Source organism: Octopus bimaculoides, chromosome 9 (assembly GCF_001194135.2).
Source record: "Octopus bimaculoides isolate UCB-OBI-ISO-001 chromosome 9, ASM119413v2, whole genome shotgun sequence".
Taxonomy (NCBI): domain Eukaryota; kingdom Metazoa; phylum Mollusca; class Cephalopoda; order Octopoda; family Octopodidae; genus Octopus; species Octopus bimaculoides.
In genome coordinates, this window is record NC_068989.1 from 72006107 (window position 1) to 72025111 (window position 19005).

At 33.3% G+C, this 19005-nt stretch overlaps 1 protein-coding gene across 1 annotated transcript in view; it reads right to left on the reverse strand.

Moving 5' to 3' along the window:
- Nucleotides 1–4266: 4266 nt before the first annotated feature.
- Nucleotides 4267–19005, reverse strand: part of LOC106868745 (FH1/FH2 domain-containing protein 3) — a 139937-nt gene continuing 125198 nt past the window's right edge. Inside the window, exon 24 of the mRNA XM_052970925.1 lies at nt 4267–11900. Coding sequence (XP_052826885.1) covers nt 11827–11900 — 74 coding nt within the window. The 3' untranslated portion in view covers nt 4267–11826. The remainder of the gene's footprint in view (nt 11901–19005) is intronic.

Sequence of the window (19005 nt, forward strand, 5' to 3'; positions counted from 1 at the left end):
GCGGCATTTCTTCCAACTTTATTTTCTGAATTCAAATGCCGGCGGGGACGCCTAAGCCTTTTCATCTTTTCGGGATTGATATAATTGACTTACCCTCTCATACGAAATTGCTGGCCTTGTGCCAAAATTTGAAACCATTATTAAGTATAAATAGTAAGTTTGATAAAACTAACAGGAAGAGTAGAATGTAACACGGCGGACTCGGGGAATAGGTGTGTAACATAAGTCGGAGTTTCCTCATTTGTTGCAAAATGTGGTATGCGATAAAACGAAGCAAAAAAAGTAAAAATCTATGACATCATGAGTGAGTGCTGGACATTGTGTTTTCGTCTTCTCCACAGAGCTGAACTGTCAAATACAACTCGCACGTCTGAAACGCTGTCTAAAATGATGTGAAAAAGAAAGTCTAAGATGCAGAAATAAATAAATAGATATACTCTTTTACTCTTTTACTTGTATCAGTCATTTGACTGCGGCCATGCTGGCGCACCGCCTTTAGTCGAGAAAATCGACCCCAGGACTTATTCTTTGTAAGCCTAGTACTTATTCTATCGGTCTCTTTTTGCCGAACCGCTAAGTTACGGGGACGTTAACACACCAGCATCGGTTGTCAAGCGATAGTGGAAGGACAAACACAGACACACAAACACACATACATATATATACATATATACGACAGGCTTCTTTCAGTTTCCGTCTACCAAATCCACTCACAAGGCTTTGGTCGGCCCGAGGCTATAGTAGAAGACACTTGCCCAAGGTGCCACGCAGTGGGACTGAACCCGGAACCATGTGGTTGGTAAGCAAGCTACTTACCACACAGCCACTTTTAGTGGTGGTTGTTGTTCTGAAACCACTGTAATGGGGTGGCGCAAGACGTTTGAAAAACATGGATTAAATCTTTTTTATTTATTTAAAAAAAGTTTCTCCCTATTGTTTTCAAATGGGGGAGGGGGTACTAAAAGGTCTGGAAAAATAACTCCCTGCATAACGGAGAAATTTCGACTTATGTGGAACAGATAATTCGAAGGTCCGCTCTTAATACAAGAGTATATTATACTTTTCTTTTAATTAATCAAGAGGAAAGTTCAAAAGACTGAGAGTTTCGGCCTTGAATCTCTTTTGTACCTTTTGATAAGCCCACATATTGATCTCTTAAATGTCGCAGACGAAACTCAGCCTTCGAGCTTTATTCCCCCCTCTTTTTACTGATTAAATGTAATTGAAAAGTAGTATTTGGACAGACACACATATACGTAGGTGATATAAACACTAGAAATGCTTAGTCCCAGGTAGTATCAGTAAGAGCAACTCAGAAATAATGCAAGCTCTTCTTCTGGTGTCATAACGTCGGAAGCCCTTCCGTCGCCATCATCAGGTATCTCAAGCTCACAAACGTTTCGCGCTTTTATCGGTATGCTTCGATTGAATGAGAAAGGGAGGACTGAATTACCTTTCGCTATTTTCAATACTTTTCTTTTATAAGTGCAAGTAAAGGGGGACAACTTTCATCAACTTGCAGGAAATATTACTCATTTTTAAAAGAATATATTTTATGATTCCAGTGTGGTCTCGAATATAATGGTTTCTAATTCAGGTACATGGCCAATAGTTTTGGGAACGGGGGATCAGTCGATACCATCGACTGCTTTGTACTTTATATTATTTATATCGACGAGATTTGAACCCTGAAATGTAAAATTGCATAACTAAATTGCGCAAGGCAATTTTTTCCTCGATGCTCCAGCGATTCTGCCAGTCGACTCGATTCTCGATTATTATACGATTTTCACTTTTTGAAAATATAAATTTTGTATAACTTTCTTCTCTCAATTTCATCCTGATGTATACATATATATGTATGTATACACACACACACACACACACATACACACACATATATACTCTTTTACTTGTTTCAGTCATTTGACTGTGGCCATGCTGGAGCACCGCCTTTAGTCGAGCAAATCGACCCCAGGACTTATTCTATCGGTCTCTTTTGCCGAACCGCTAAGTTACGGGGACGTAAACACACAACCATCGGTTGTCAAGCGATGTTAGGGGGACAAGCACAGACACACAAACATATACACACATACATATACATATATATACATATATACGACGGGCTTCTTTCAGTTTCCGTCTACCAAATCCACTCACAAGGCTTTGGTCGGCGCGAGGCTATAGTAGAAGACACTTGCCCAAGATGCCACGCAGTGGGACTGAACCCGGACCATGTGGTTGGTAAGCAAGCTACTTACCACACAGCCACTCCTAGGCCTATATATATATATAGGCATAAGAGTGGCTGTGCGGTAAGTAGCTTGCTAACGAACCAAAGCCTTGTGTGTGGATTTGGTAGACGGAAACTGAAAGAAGCCCGTCGTATATATGTATATATATATATATGTATGTGCGTGTGTATGTTTGTGTGTCTGTGTTTGTCCCCCCCCAATATTGCTTGACAACCGATGCTGGTGTGTTTAGGTCCCCGTAACTTAGCGGTTAGGCAAAAAAGACTGATAGAATAAGTACTAGGCTTACAAAAAATAAGTCCTGGGTCGATTTGCTCGACTATAGGCGGTGCTTCAACATGGCCAAAGTCAAATGACTGAAACAAGTAAAAAAAAAAAAGATATATACATATATATATATATTCACACATATATATACATATACATATATATACATACATACATAATATAATGTCTAAAAGTTGATGAATACCACCTCTTGATCCCCTTCATTTTCTTATTGCCGTATACATATATATATATATATGCATATACATACATACAAATATATATATATATATATATATATATATATAGACATATGTCTTTGTCTTTGTCACCTTCCCCTTCCCCTACTTGACAACCGATGATGGTTTGTTCATATTCCTACAATGTAGTGGTTTAGTAAAACAAACCAATAAAATAAGTAAATAGCCTTAAAATACACATAAGTACTGACATTGATTTATTTGACTGAAATCCTTCAAGGCAATGCGTTAGGATGGCTGAAGTCCAATGATCAAAACAAGTAAAAGAGAAAAGATCACAAAAAAATTATGTTTGTAGGCTACAGTACCAGAGAAGCCTCTTATATCTGACTAACTTAAAAGCCATACTCCATGTGGACTTTTAAGCCAGCTCGTGTGGAGTGCTAATTAGGCCTGTACCCCAAAACTAAAGCGAGCCATAATATATAAAACATTTATTGGTATCCTACCAATATGGTATAACTTTAAATTCAGTTTAAATGAAAAACTTGTAAGTTCACAAATATTTGGAGTTCTTTTAAAATTTGAGTTTTCAACTGTTAGCATATTATTGCTGGCACTCCGTCGCTTACGACGTCGAGGGTTCCAGTTGATTCGAACAACGGAACAGCCTGCTCATGAAATTAACGTGCAAGTGGCTGAGCACTCCACAGACACGTGTACTCTTAACGTAGTACTCGGGGAGATTCAGCGTGACAGTGTGACAAGGCTGACCCTTTGAATTACAAGCACAACAGAAACAGGAAATTAGAGTGAGAGAAAGTTGCGGTGAAAGAGTACAGCAGGGTTCACCACCATCCCCTGCCAGAGCCTTGTGGAGCTTTAGGTGTATTCGCTCAATAAACACTCACAATGCTCGGTCTGGGAATCAAAACCGTGATCCTATGACCGCAAGTCCGCTGCCCTAACCACTGGGCCATTGCGTCTCCACTTGTTAACATATAACAAATCCTCATCCAGACCTGATCTCAATGTAGGATGTTGATGAACCAAATGAAGGGCAGATTTTCAATCCTGGAGTGATCCTTATTCCAAAACGGTATAATATGTCTATGTAGAACAAATGTAGACTGAGATAACAAGGGTCCCGGATGGACAGACAGAATTTCGTGTTTATTATTATAGAAGTTAAATCATCATCATCATCATCATCATCATCATCATTTAATGACTGTTTTCCATGCTGGCATGGGTTGGACAATTTGACTGGTGCTGGTAAGGCCTGGGGCCACACTAGGTTCCATTGTCAGTTCTGGCATGGTTTCTATGGCTGGATGCCTTTCCTAACACCAACCACTCCACAGAGTGTACTAGGTGCTGTTTATGTGGCACCAGCACCGGTCTCAATTCTGCTGTGGCAGAGGGGTATTCTTGTGTACAGAAATGTGCCAGATATTTTGGTCTTTAGTCATCTCTTTTGTAAGGCTCTGATAATTTTTTCTTATATTCTTTTTTTTAACAACAGACAGACACGATTAGAATAGGGTTTTATTTATTTATTCATTACTTTACAAAAGTTTTATTTTAATTTTTGTGAAGGGGTTTAGGGGGGTGTGAAAACAACAACAACAATGAAAAAAATATAGGGTTGCTCTTTTTGTTTCATAATCAATAACAAACAGAGGCAACATAAACACAAGATTTAAAGAATAAAAAAACAAAACATCATATAAAAAAGTAACAAAAGGGTAAAAAAATACAGCAGAAATTTAAATTAAATAAGATGCAATTTAAAAAAAAAGAATTTTTTTTTTAAATATTAACAGCCAAACAAACAGAAACAACAACCAAAATAGGGAAACTGAACAGAGGTTTGTAGTGTTTAAGTTATTGCCACAGATAAATTATTTTTAGTGCCATTTTAATGTTACCCATTAGTTTGGTTCACTGAAGAGAGGAGGAAGAATTGGTGGTGGTGGTGGTGGCTTCTAGAAATATTGGGTTATCTTCTCTGTTTTCGATTTGTATTGTAACCTTTTCTGAACTATTCTTTAATGCAGCTCCAATAATAATAATAATGATAATAATAATAATAATTTGTTTCAAATTTTGGCACAAGATCAGCATTTTTTTAGCAGCAGGGGTAAGTTGATTTCACCGACCCCAGTGCTCAGCTGGTACTTTATTTTATTGACCCTAAAAGGATAAAAGGCAAAGTTGTCCTTGGTGGAATTTGAACTCATAACATAATGCACCAGAAGAAATGCTGTTAAGCATTTTGTCTGATATGCAAACGACTCTGCCAACTCACTGCCTAAATAATAATAATAATAGTAATAATAATAATAATGGTTTAAAATTTTGGCACAAGGCCAGCAATTTCAGGGGAGTGGGTAAATTGATTACAATGACCCCAGTGTTCAACGGGTACTTCTTTTATCGACCCTGAAGAGATGAAAGATCAAGTCAACCTTGGCAGAATTTGAACTCAGAATTTAATAATAATAATAATAATAATAATAATAATAATAATAATAATAATGATTTGGCACTGATATATGACATCTGATGATAAACTTTGCACACTCGATTGGGAATATGTGTAGAAACATCCACCCATGTTACAGAAGCATAACATTCCTGAAGATTTTGCCATCAATAGGAAAGGAATTTCTGTGTTATGAAATTCTTACATTGTAGGAAGATTTTTCAGAAATGACATGCTTCCATGACAGTGATGGTGGTGGTGGTGGGGCCTGTAATTATAATCCCAATTTCTACCACTGGTACAAAGCCATGGATTTGTGAAAGGTTGTTGTAGTCAAATAAATCGATGTCCCCCTGATGTAATTTACCTGGTGTTTATTTCATCATAAACGCCACTTTCCTGTCATGTGAGGATAGAAGGCAAAGATGATCTGAGCAGCTCTGAAATGCAGAATGCAAATGGCCTTAACAAAATAACACAAGATATTTCTGCCATTACTTAACTGGTTCTGTCATCCACAACATTTATTATAGTTGTTTCTAACATAGACACAAGGTTAGCAGAAATTTGCTGAAAGGTGGGTGTTAGCCAATTACATCCAAATACTGGTATCTGACTATTTATTACTTTATTTGATCGACCACAAAAAAGATGAAAACAAAAGTCAACTTTGGCAGGATTTGAACTCAGAATATAAAGAGTTGGGAGAAATATTGCAAGGCAGTTTAATCTAACATGCTAACAGTTCTGCCAATCCCCACCCATGACACAAACTCTCATTATAGCAATAATGATTTCTAATTTTGGTTGATGGTTATTAATTTCTACAGTAAGGAGTACAGTTGATTATATTGATCTCAGTATGTTACTGGTATCTATCACAGTAGCCCTCACATGGCTCCACTACCCCAGTAGGTTTTTAAAATCAAAGGCATAAAGGAACCATAGCTAAAAACCACAATACATTATGATCAGCTCTTGTTTGTAAAATAATCAATGTTTTTTTTGTGTTAGTATTAAATATTAAAGCAACCACCAGATATTTTTCTTCAATTATCAGAAAATACTGAAGTCATCATTATCATCATCATCGTTAGCATTATTTAATGTCTGTTTTCCATTCTGGCACTGATTCGATAGTTTGACATGAGCTGGTGGAGCAGAGGGCTGCAACAAGCCCTGCTGAGCTGTCTAACCCATGCCAACATAAAAAACAGACGTCAGATGATGATGACTTCCTATTCTTTCTGTTAACTTAAGAAAAATACCTGATGGTCACTTAAACTTAAATAATTATAAAAACAAGTCATTAACTTAAATATAATTCATATTGTAGTTGGATTCCAAGTTGGCCCAGGCTTCATCAAACAAACCTATGATTGAAGACATTCCAACCACGACCATCCTGTCTAATTCTTTCCAGACATATTGTATCCTGGACTATATTATACAATATGTCTTTACTGAAGATAGTACAAGGTACGATTTGAAAGAGAGGGATACATAGCAGTTATTTCTAGTAGGTTGTATAAGCATATAAGATGATTTCCCATTGACTTGGAGGTCATATGTGAATTCCAAAATGGAGAAATAGTCATTTTTTATTAACAATTGTCCATAATATTAAACAGACTAATATTATGGACTGTATCTTGATACAAATCTGAAAATATTTTATTTGATACTTTCAGACAAATTCTATTCTATATTTGTATGTGATTAATTTCATTTCATCGATGTTGATTCATTTAGTATTAAACCCCATTTTTATTTTTTATTTGGCATAGGAAAGTTAACTCTTTTATAATGTTAACCCACTTGAAACTGCCCTTGGTTCTGTGATACCAAATTGCATTATAAAAGTGTTTATAATATAAGTATTCTGTTAGAATTTTTGTTTCTAACACCAGCTTAAAAATGGGGAATTTATAGTTATTTTACAAAACCATTCCAAATTCTCGACCATTTAGAAAATTAAATAAAACATGTAAGTAAGTGTATTTCATAAGAAATTTAATCTCAAAAGGGTTTATGTATTTATTGGGCTGTTAAATAGTAAAGTCTATTGCATTACGACAAAATAAAGGCCTTAGTTATGTCCCTTTAATTTCTGAATTCAAAATCTCGACTGGCGTCTGAGTTTGTCTTTCATTCTTCTTCAATGGTCGATAAAAATAAAGTGCCAGTTATGTACTCGGGTAGATTTAATTGTCTCACTTTAAAACGTAATGGTTGAATAACTCGCGTAACTTTAAAAAAAAACAACATTTAACAATCTAACGTATCTTCGTTTCAAATAAGGCATTCAAGAAGCTCTATAACAATAAAATAGACAGAGATAGAAGGACTGAGAGATAGATACACAAAGAGAGTGTTTACCCAATATTTCATATTCTACACTAAATGTTTAAAAAAATATATTGATTCTTTTTCATTTCTTTCGCAATGAATGATGATTTTTAAGTGAATGCAATGTATCAACAGAAAGGAGTGAAATTGTGAAATATAACTCAATAAAAAATTGTGAAATTTGTTTCATTTCGTTTGTTTCTTTTTGTGTTTTTATTTTTTTACAAAAGACGTGAATCTCGAGCAGTAGATCTTTAAAATTTCTGTTTTAGTTATTTTGTGTGAGACTTGAAATTATTGCATTAATTGGTCTGGTAATGAGCTGGTAATGAATAAAGACAGTCATTAGAAATACTGGATAGGCAAATTTTAAAATGAAAGATGCTGTATTGTACAGGAATATGTTGTTTTCTCGTTATTATATTATTAAATTTGCATGTGGGTATTGAGACTGAATTCGCTTTTTAAATTTTTTCTTCTTCTATGTTAACTTCAGACAGGTTTATGTTCTAGGTTAAACCATTCAATATCTAAATAAATATTCTTCGAAAATCATTGTAAATTCTTTTTACAAGGAAAGAACGGGATATATATAAATATATATAAGATTAGTAAATATACGTTGTAAATGAATATATTTCAATTGATGTTAAGATAGCAGTGATCTTAAACTCAAGTTAATTCCCTTGAGATAGATTACCTCCCTTAGCATATTGTCCTACCGCGGTGTTTTCACACCCTTGACCATTTATTAACAGCCCTGTAAAAAATGCATGGTTATCACATGAACACTTGAATATGATAACCATGCAATTTAAACCCTTCACTTCATGCAGTATACCAAAAATTTACTCAGTTATCATATGCCAATTAGTATGCTAACCAAGAATTTCGTGGTGGCTCATTTTGTAAGCCAAATTGGGAAGACAAGGTTAATCATATTCTACAGTGTATGAGAACCATGCATTCACAACAACACTGCTCTATCAGAACATCATGGATTACATGATTACAACAGCAGCTACAATGGCAGCTGTGACAAGAGGCATTACATCCTCCTCTGTAAACCAATCATGTAAACCTGAAATACTCATTTTGCTGTCTAACTAGTATGTGTCTGTGTATATATATATATATATATATATATATATATATAATGTTATATATTTATATTATATATATAACATCACACAGAGTGTTAAAGAACCTGAAGGATCTTCTGTTTTCTCCCTCTTCAGTTATCTTAACGACTGAAGGTTGAAGAAAGGGGCTGTCACTTTTAATCTCATACAAATTGGACCCCCTACTACAAAATAGAGTTCAAACAAACACCATCAACATTAAGAAATAAATGAGGTGCCCACTCAACATGAATATTCCAATTGATTTTTGGACCCTATAAATCAATCTTCTTGAGTGCATTCTTCGAAGCCCAGCACACTCACCTACAGGACCGTTTATGATAAGGTGAAGTACCAGAAACTTGGAGCAAATGGTAACAAAATCTATGAGATATAAGCGACCATCTCTTTGTTCAACTTCTAGGTTGAAGAGAAAAGAACGAGGTGTGGGGGGTGGGAGAAGGGAAGAAGAATCAAATCTCTGTTTCGTTGTTGCCAAATCTCTTATGAAGATAAGGCATCAGCCAGCCAATCTGTTTACGAGGAATGTGCATATTATTTTGGATATCCAGAATGTGAAGGACTAAATATTCATTGGAAGCTATTTGAAGAGACAGCTGTATTGATATCTGTGCTAAACCTACAACAATCTGCTTTAACTCATGCACAATCCATACAACAGACGCATTTAAACCTCTCATGTCAATAGCAACAAAATCCCAGTGATGCGTATAAGCGTTGCTCACCGACAGCTGTAAAATCCCAGAGATGCTTAATGCATCCCTTTTTTGCTATGTTGTGAAATCCCAGAGACACTTATGTATGTCTTTTAACTGTCCAGATAGGATTTCATAGCTACAGATAAGAGAAACTGGTATATGTCTGTGGTATGGATAGTGTTAAGTTTTTATTACCAAAATCATTCTTACCTTTAACCTTAGGGACATTATATGTCATATAAAATTCCAGTTATTAACCTATTCTAACACTTGTATCAGGTGAAGGTAACACGAAGGAAGGAAAAATTTCAAAAGCAATTTCTACCTTATATTTTGTGCTCTGAATTATGAATGCAATATTGAGTTTTACTTAATCTAAAATGTTCCATTATTATTATTACTTACAGGTATTCTTTATAAATATTTAAGACGAAAATACCTTCAACATTCAAATAGAATTTTGTTTGCAGTTTTTTTGAAACAATACTTTGAAATAAAATTAATATAGATTTTGAATTAAGTTTATCAGAGAAGCTAATCTGAGTAAAATAGAACAAGATATTATGAGATGATAAGCTTGAGCTTCAGAGATTTATCATGGATTGTAAAAAATATCATTAGCATAATTTATTTTTTACAAATTAACTAAAAATTAGTTGCTATAAAAGTAGAGATATGATCTTAGATATTTACTGAAAAAACCCCCCCAATAACCTTCAATCATTTCCTTATATTCTGATGCAATAAACTATGTTTTCAAATATCAACTGTGCTTTTTATAGGCTTTATGTCTCCTGTACAATCTACCAAACTGAATAGAGAAAATAGTTATATTATGTTAAACATCAGTGAAATCTATAGAACAAATTTCTAGAATATGCAAAGATAAAAAAGTAAAAATTATGAGAAGTTTTAAATCTAATTTTCTGTTTATTTTTTCAAAGTCATCTTTAACAAAACACTGAAAACCGACATGGACTTAAAACATACAGATGTAACAATGAAAGAAAAAAAAAAAAATCTCATGAGATAAAATAGAAACTGAAGACAAAGCTGTGGTGTAGTAAATAAATTAATAAATAAATAAATAAAATCCTTATTTTATGAACAGCTTTTTCTGTTTTTTTTTTTTTAAATTTATTTTTCCAATATTGCCCTTAAAAATTATCACGAAAAAATTGTTTTTGAAGACATCTTTGAGAGGGCAAAATTTTTATAAACTTTTTCACACATTCTAAATTAATTTATCAGAATTTAAAAATGGAACATTTTAAAACTCATTACTTAGCATTTAGTTTTATGCCTAAAGTAGTCTCGTTAAAAATTTCTTAATTCATTTTTGAAATATTTAAAAAATATCATTAGCACTAAAATTAGACTAAATCTAATCTTGCTTTTCTTAATCTGCAATCTAACGCTTCAATTCCCTTTTAACTAGATATCCCTAAACACTCCAAATCCTTCTTACTTTTGAACAGAAGAGGAAATTCTCTCAGAAGCAGAAGTTGTGACGTTAATCAATAGTGAAACCATTAGCATGATAGTTTTGATGAAGCAGCCCAGAGTTCTAAACTGGAATTGTGTGAACAAGTTTTAAATTTAAGTTCTTATGTCTTTAGCTGGGTACAAAAGCTGCTGCCTGATTCTGTTACGAGTTTTTGTTACTTTCGTTCTTTATTTTTTAGTAGTCAAATATGTCTTAAGCAGTATATGCCCAAGAAACTTTCTTATCAAACCACATGTTATTTTGTTAGCTTTAAATTCAATTTAAATTCACCTAATTAACAAAAAATGTGATGTTACTTGAAATGAAAATTTTGTGTTAATCCGTAGCTATGAATTTCTTTTTCTTTACAGTGAGCAAACTTAAAATAACAAAAATCCAGTTTTTAAAACATTTGAAAAACCCGAAATCATTTATTTATTTTTGTTTTCTCTTCCAAAATTCTACATTGTGGCATTTATAATTTTCCAGGAAGATGAAAAATGAAAGGAAAAAAAAAAAAGTAACAATAATAATTCACAGTACAAACAGCAAGTTTTTTTGATTTTCAAGTTTTGCTTTCAGCCAATGACCATCATTTCTTCTTTAAATAAATACAGTTCCTTAAAGATTTCAGAACTTATGTAGATATTTATTTTTTTGACTTAGCAAATTTGGAAGTGGCTTCAGTCAACAGCTTTGACCCTTAATATGTTCAATCATTTCCTTACATTCTAATGCAATAAATTAGAGCAGATTTGTTTTGGAGGTGTTTTACTGTTGCTGAAATAGGCTGTAGCTTGGAGTACTGAAAGACAAGGTAAGACAGGCAGGCAGCTGGGCCAAATATCTGTCTGACATAATTACTTGATGGGCGGAAGTCATCGTGAACTGTACTAGTCATCAGTAGTACAACTTAGCATAGAAAAAGCACTGGAACTTCAAACTTCTTCGCTATAAGCAGCAATGGTTTCCAATTCTTCTGTATCTAATCCTCCTTTAAGCGTCCGTCGCACTATAAACAATAAGTGAACAAGTATATGAGTACATAATAAATTTTATAATGGAGTAAATTACATATAATTGCTGGTTAGCTTTTATTTTTCTATGTCTTAATAAAGCAACTGAAGATAAGTTATTAATGAAATATAAAAGAGCTTAACTTCAAAACAGTTACACTTCAGACTTAAATATTTACCATACATGCATGCACGCACATACACTCACAATATTCTGCGAAAGTAAACATGTTTTTTTAACTTCAGTTCTTCAGATTTTAATTCAAAAATTATTTTCTTTGAAAAAGACAAATGTTTGACTCAAAACATGGATCATTGTTTGATAGTTATTATATGAAATATAATGACAGAAATAGGACTAAAGATTTTTTTGCATTGCTTTTTTTTTTTCTTATTTCAAGGGATAATCCAATGTGAAATTATAAATGCATCTAATACAGAAAAGATCTAATTCTGCAAAGTTTTACTCAAATTTTCATTTATATATATATATATATATATATATATATATATATATATATATATATATATATATATTCTTTGGCTATATATAATCTTTGAACTCGCCTGGACTGCAACCATTTTGAGAAACTGCTTTCAGTGGTTCTTGTCAATTATATTGATATTGATCTCATACAGTCTGGTAGTGATTTTATCAGTCTCTATTCATCTCTCTTATTCAGTGAATGGTTAAGTTACATCTCTTTAGCAACATAAATACCATTAGGTGATGTATAAAATAATATTTTAAGTGTATACTGGTTTCACATTTTGGCACAAGGCCAGCAATTTCAGTGAGTGTGTATGTCAATTACATTGACCCCAAGGCTTAACTGGTACTTATTTTATCAACCCTGAAAGGATGAAAGGCAAAGTCAACTTTGGAGGAATTTGAATTCAGAAAGTAAAGACAGATGAAATGCCACTATGCATTTTGTCTGGCATCCTAACGATTCTGCCTGTTTGCCACCTTATATTATGTGTATATCATATATATTATATACACACAAGCTTCCGCTCAGTTTCCGTCTCTAGATTTTATATACAAGGTGTGTGGGAGGGTAAAAAGCATGATGTGGCCAAGTACGAGAGACAGTGTGATGAATGTGAAAATATTCACACAGCAAAAATAGGGAAAGAAGTTCTATGAGCCTTCAAACTGTTGATTCTGAAATTTTATAGCAAAAATACAGACTGTAGAAGAATAAAAATTTTTTCTCAGACAATATTTTTACTTTGTGTGGCGACCATCATAAAGGAGAGGCTGAGTTGCTGACAATCTGATTCTGTGATCTCATTTTGCACCCCTGACTAAATTTACCAAATTCCATTATGTTGTTCGAGCTTTAAAGAAAAAAACATGAATGCCACTACTTCCTTTGCTGTTTATCCTATTAATCAGGACCTTGTAGTTTATGAAAAGAATGCATATATGTTCAGTATAAGTAGATTATTTCAGAAGTATTTTATAGTAGATGTCACTACTAATGATTAAGGAAATTTTCAAATTTGATGTTTTTTCTTTATCATGTATTTTATTTGACTATACTAATAGATAGAATGGTTGCAGTTTCTCCTCTTCCCCCTACCCCTGAATCTATTAAGGAATGTCAGTGTTTAGTTAAACCTGATATTAAAGCCCTTTAAACTTTGTTGTATTCCTAATGAAATACACTGGTTATATGCATTTCAATTAAATTTGAAAACAAGAATTTTAGGAAAGATTTAATAAAATAATAAGCTTGTTTTAATTAAGCTAATATTTGGAACATAACAATAGTCTTACACATAAATTATCATGGGAAATTTTCTCTATTTTAATTTGTTTATTTTGCAATTATGTTTTGATACCTAGGAGCCAGTGGCAGTTCCAAGTGAGTAGGTACTAAAAAGGTTAAAATTAAATACTAGGCATTACTCAGTAGTTTAAACAGAAGAAAAACACAGAAGCCACTTCTGTAAATATTCAGTACATAAACAACAGTTAAGTAAGCCAGCCATTAACCCTTCAAATACTAACATGCTTGACACTGCCTAGCTCTGGTTTTGTAATATGAAACATCCTGATTTAAAGTGTTCATATTTTAATTAAAATGTTCTGTTATAATTATATGTAAAACTTTCTTGATAAGTTGTTCCATACATCAGCTTTGATAATGAAAAACTTAGTTACTCCTTTTATCCAATCCTTCCAAATTAATTATTATTATTTCCAGAATTTATTAAAACATGTGGCCTGTGTATTTCATTAGATGTATGGTCACAAAAGAGTTGAACTAGTTTGATGTTAAAATCTGACATAAAAAAATGGAACCAGTACAAAGTTTAGCTCTAAGTAGGTTTTCTGAAAATATTTAGAAATTTTTTTTTAAAGCTGTAAAGCAATATAAATATATTAATTATTGATTGAAATGAAGTAATATTTTCTAAAATAAATGTGCAATGAGAAAAATCTGACATGCCTGAGAAGATAGAGAAACCAATAAGATAATAGGACAGCTAGGAGGAGAAAAAGTTATTAAGGTGTGAACAGATTGAATAACAAAAGTTTTGCTTCAGTAAAAAACATTAATTAAGCAATGTAAAAACACGAACAACAAAATATGAAAAACACAATGTAATGAAAGTACCCAAAAATAAAAGAAAATTCATGCTTCATAGAAAAGCACCACTTTGAAGAACAAAGCAGAACTCAATCAAAGCAAACATAACTGTTATAGAGAAGAGAAAATTAAAAATCCCTGCCATAAGATGAAAAGTGTGTGTGTATGTGTGTGTACATGAATACATCTACACATATACTAAAAGTGGTGGGGAACAGACAAGGTGTAACATCCCAATGACAGTAGAACAGTTTTAAATATTACATCAGCAACACTTTTTATTTTTGAATCCATTTCAGTTTAAGATTAATGCAGGATTTATAAATTATACTATCAATTTCTTCTGTGACCCATCATCTTCCCAAGAGATATTCTATTTTTTCTTCTACTGGCTGCATGCTGAGGAACAGCTGATGTGCCCTGATTTAATCAACATACCTGACCCTGTCGTGGTTGTTGCCAGAACTTATTGATGAACAGATACAGACTAGACAGTGCAGAGAGTGAAATATATCTGAATTATCATGCTGCAGTATCTACAACTCACTGCTGTATGTTAGAATGTGTAGTATGGTGCACTACAAGGCAGAGATATGATATAACCGGAGAAACAGACCTGCAGGGTTATATCAAGTCATTCATTACACAAAGCTGATTAAGGGCTTCACAACAACAACTAGTTCAAGTTGACAGATAGTTTACTACTTTGATTGTAACATGGTAAGTGATAGATTTCCAAATCTAATCTAATGAGGGGATCAGTAGTTTTAATATTTAGTACATTTGATGGCATAAAAGATGCTTAGGCACATTAGATGGACCCCAATTTTGGTAGCATATACTCAGGAAAAAGTGAGCATGAGAGGCCTAACTTTGAATATAGGACCCAGGGTAACTTTTTTTTTATTTTGAGACACATTTATTTGTGCATCTTATATACCATCCAGTAAAATATGCCCTTTTTTTGTGGGGAAGACTAGATAGATTCATATACGACAATGACTATTTTTTACTCTTTCTGCAAGACTGATCTCACCTATTTCAATTTTCCCTGTTTCAGAGTTGGCAATAATCAATGACATATTTCACAGTTAAACATGATAAAATGTCTACTTCATGCTTGGATTTTTTTGCTTTAATAATTTTTACAAATTACAAACTTGACATTGATTTTATTAACTCAGCACCATCTAATATCGGTGTAATGAACTTAAACTGCTAATTAATAGGGTAGAATTAAAGTAAACACTTATATGAGAAATTAGCATGCGTAATTTTATAGTCATTGACACCAACAGTTAGGAAAATGCTTTGCATAATGCTTGTATACTTAGATTTTTAAATTATCATTTCTTGTATTTAGTGACAACAGAAGTTGACTTCTAACTACAGATTTTTGTCAACAAATAGAGATTTATTAAAGTGGATAAATATATATGTGTATGTAAGTGAATCGAACCCATGTGTGTTTTGTCCAGGCTCTCATCCTTTTTTATCTCTTTTTCTATTTTCCTCCTCTCTCCTGGACTTTCCTCTCGTGTCTGGAGAAGGACAATGTCTGAGATGTTATAACTTACACTCTTGTCATTCTTCCTTGAATGTCACCTTAATAACATTAACTGTGAATGCCTCTTGCACTTTTGTGGGTTTTTTTATTATTTGTGTTTGCTTTATATATATATATATAATTAGATAACAATTTACATAATTATATATATGTATGTAATCATGTAAAATGCTATCAAATACTATTAGATCAAAGTGTATTATATGAATGCAATTTTAGAAACTTTGGTATAAACAATCTTAAGTGTAAATCTAATATAATGACACACAAATCTGAAGTTAATATCAAGATCAGCTAAAGAATTCTATACTCATGCGTCTAATGATTTCACCTTTAGTCTTCGTCAAGTTCTCTACTTTCTAACTGGAAGTGGGTTAGACCTCATTCATCATCAATGTCAAACAGCTACTTATAGTTCACAAATTAAGGGTCAATGTTTTTAAGTGATGGTGGGAATGGTCTTTCTACATTTAAAAAGTTTCTTTTCTCCCCAGACTGAGACATTGTTCCTGACTTAAACATGAGATAGATTATGCCCACTGGTTCATTAAAGGCAACTTACCTTTTTATGAACTGGGTGGATAATGTGATATAAAATTTGCATACACTCACTATGTCAGCCAAGAACTCAATCATCATCATCATTGTTTTTACATCCACTTTTCTATGCTAGTATGGGTCAGATCGAATTTGTTGAGGCAGATTTTCTACAGCCATATGCCTTTCTGGTTACCAACCCTCACTTGTTTCTAAGCAAGTCAATATTACTCCATGGACAGACATGCTTGCACAGAAGATTGAGAACAAAGGACATCATTGTATGATGGTGATGATCGTTTACAACTATTGCGTAATGTCAAGACAAAGAAACACATACACAGGTAATGAGTTTCTTTTAGTTTCTGCTAACAAAAATCCTCTAAAAGTTTTGGTCAGCCCAGGGCTATAGATGAACACACTTGCTCAAGATGTCACACAGTGGTGGGACTGAACCTGAAACAATGTAGCTCAGGGGTGATAGAAATTATATCAGTTTAATATTAGTTAGCTACAGGAGAAAAGCAAGAGCAACATATTTTGTTTGTCTTAGAATGTTATGTAATTTTTGATACAGAAATCCTGTAGAGGTAAACAGTTGAAAGCAATTTTGGAAATGTTAAAAGACAACAAAGCTATGTGACATGAACACATGAAACAATTTCACTTCTAGTAGTTAAAACAGAACATAACAGAGAGAAGCAGACTTAGTAGTTAACACACACACACACATATATATATATATACATATGTACTAGCGCAGACAAATGAACAAATATTTTCATCAGTGCATTTTATTAAGCATTTCAAATTCTGGCATAATCGAAAGAAGTGTTACCAACATTTCAATAACAACATTACTTAGAAAAAAAGTAAAAAGACTATTATTACTACGACTAGAACTACAATCTTTTGGGCAGATTTATATAGCTTTCACAAGAACAAAAAGATACATAATCAAAGAAACAAAAGAAAACTAATTGTGATATTTTAACAGCCTATCCAATATTTACACAAAGCAAAGAAGTTTCCATTGCGTAAAAATAAAGTAAGTACAATTTTGATTTCCTAAATCAATGGGCTATTACTGTAAAGAATGCATAATGTATGCAACAGCTTTAACGAATAAGATCTGTTGTACTTATCAGATGAACTATCACACACACACACACACACACACACATGAGTGATGAGATTTTACATAAAACTTACACAGCTGAGGAAATAATTTACATTTCACAAATGTTCTTATGGTATTTCCTAATTATACAAAAAAAAAAAAAATTGTCTGTCCCAGGAAGTTTGAAAAATATAAAACAATCTTTTATGACATTTAAGGCATGTGACCTAGTGTTGGGTGTTGCACTCATGATTGTGAGATGGTAGTTACGATTCCTAGACCGGCTGTGTGTTGTGTTTTTGAGCAAAACACTGCATTTCATGTTGCACCAGTCCACTCGGCTGTAAACGGGTAATATTGGGACAGATTAGCATACAATGCAGAGATGATGGATCAGGAACATCACCCAAACAGATATCTCATGTGCCACGTTTTGTATTCACTGATCAAAAGGAAGAATAATACAATTTGTACTGTGAATCCCAACCGGTTGGCGTTGGTCGTTCAACCACATCAAAGGTCATCATCACCATGACATATAACATTTCATAAAATAGCTAAATAAATGTTTCCGATATTGGTGCAAAGTTAAGGTATCAATGCCAAAACAAAACAAAACAAAACATGAGTGTCAAAACTATTTCTGAGATCTATATTTAATAGCTTCTGATTACAGCAACAAGACAGTGTTTTACGACATTGTAAACAAGCTGTGCTGGTCTCACAATAATTGTATTTATGAGATCATTATTATTACAATTTAATGTCCATCTTCCATTCTGGCATGGGTCAGACAGTTTGACATATTCCAACAGATCTGAGGACTGCATTGTGCTCCAGCGTCCACTCTAGCATGGTTTTTATGGCTGGATGTCCTTCCTAATGCCAGCCAATTTACATCATATACCAGTTACTTTTTCATGGCATGAACATTATTGAGGTCACTATACAACCTACAAGACAAAGATCCCGTTTGACAATAGAGAGGGAGGTGATTTTTTATGCTAAGGAATGAGCAGTCAAGTATGAGAAGGTTCCAGGGCAGAACAAGATTTTTGCTGTAGAGGAGCTACATGCCTGCTCACATTATTGAAGGGAGACTGGGGTGAAATTTTGTTGCTACTGATTGCAAAGACAAGGGAAAGTACAAATTTTAGTCCTGGTTTATAATCATTCAAAATTCAACTGTATTAAGAAGAAACTGGTTTGCTAACATTTTCTAAGTAATACTTAAAAACTGTATTAGTTAGAAGCAAGAGCAGCAAGACATACTG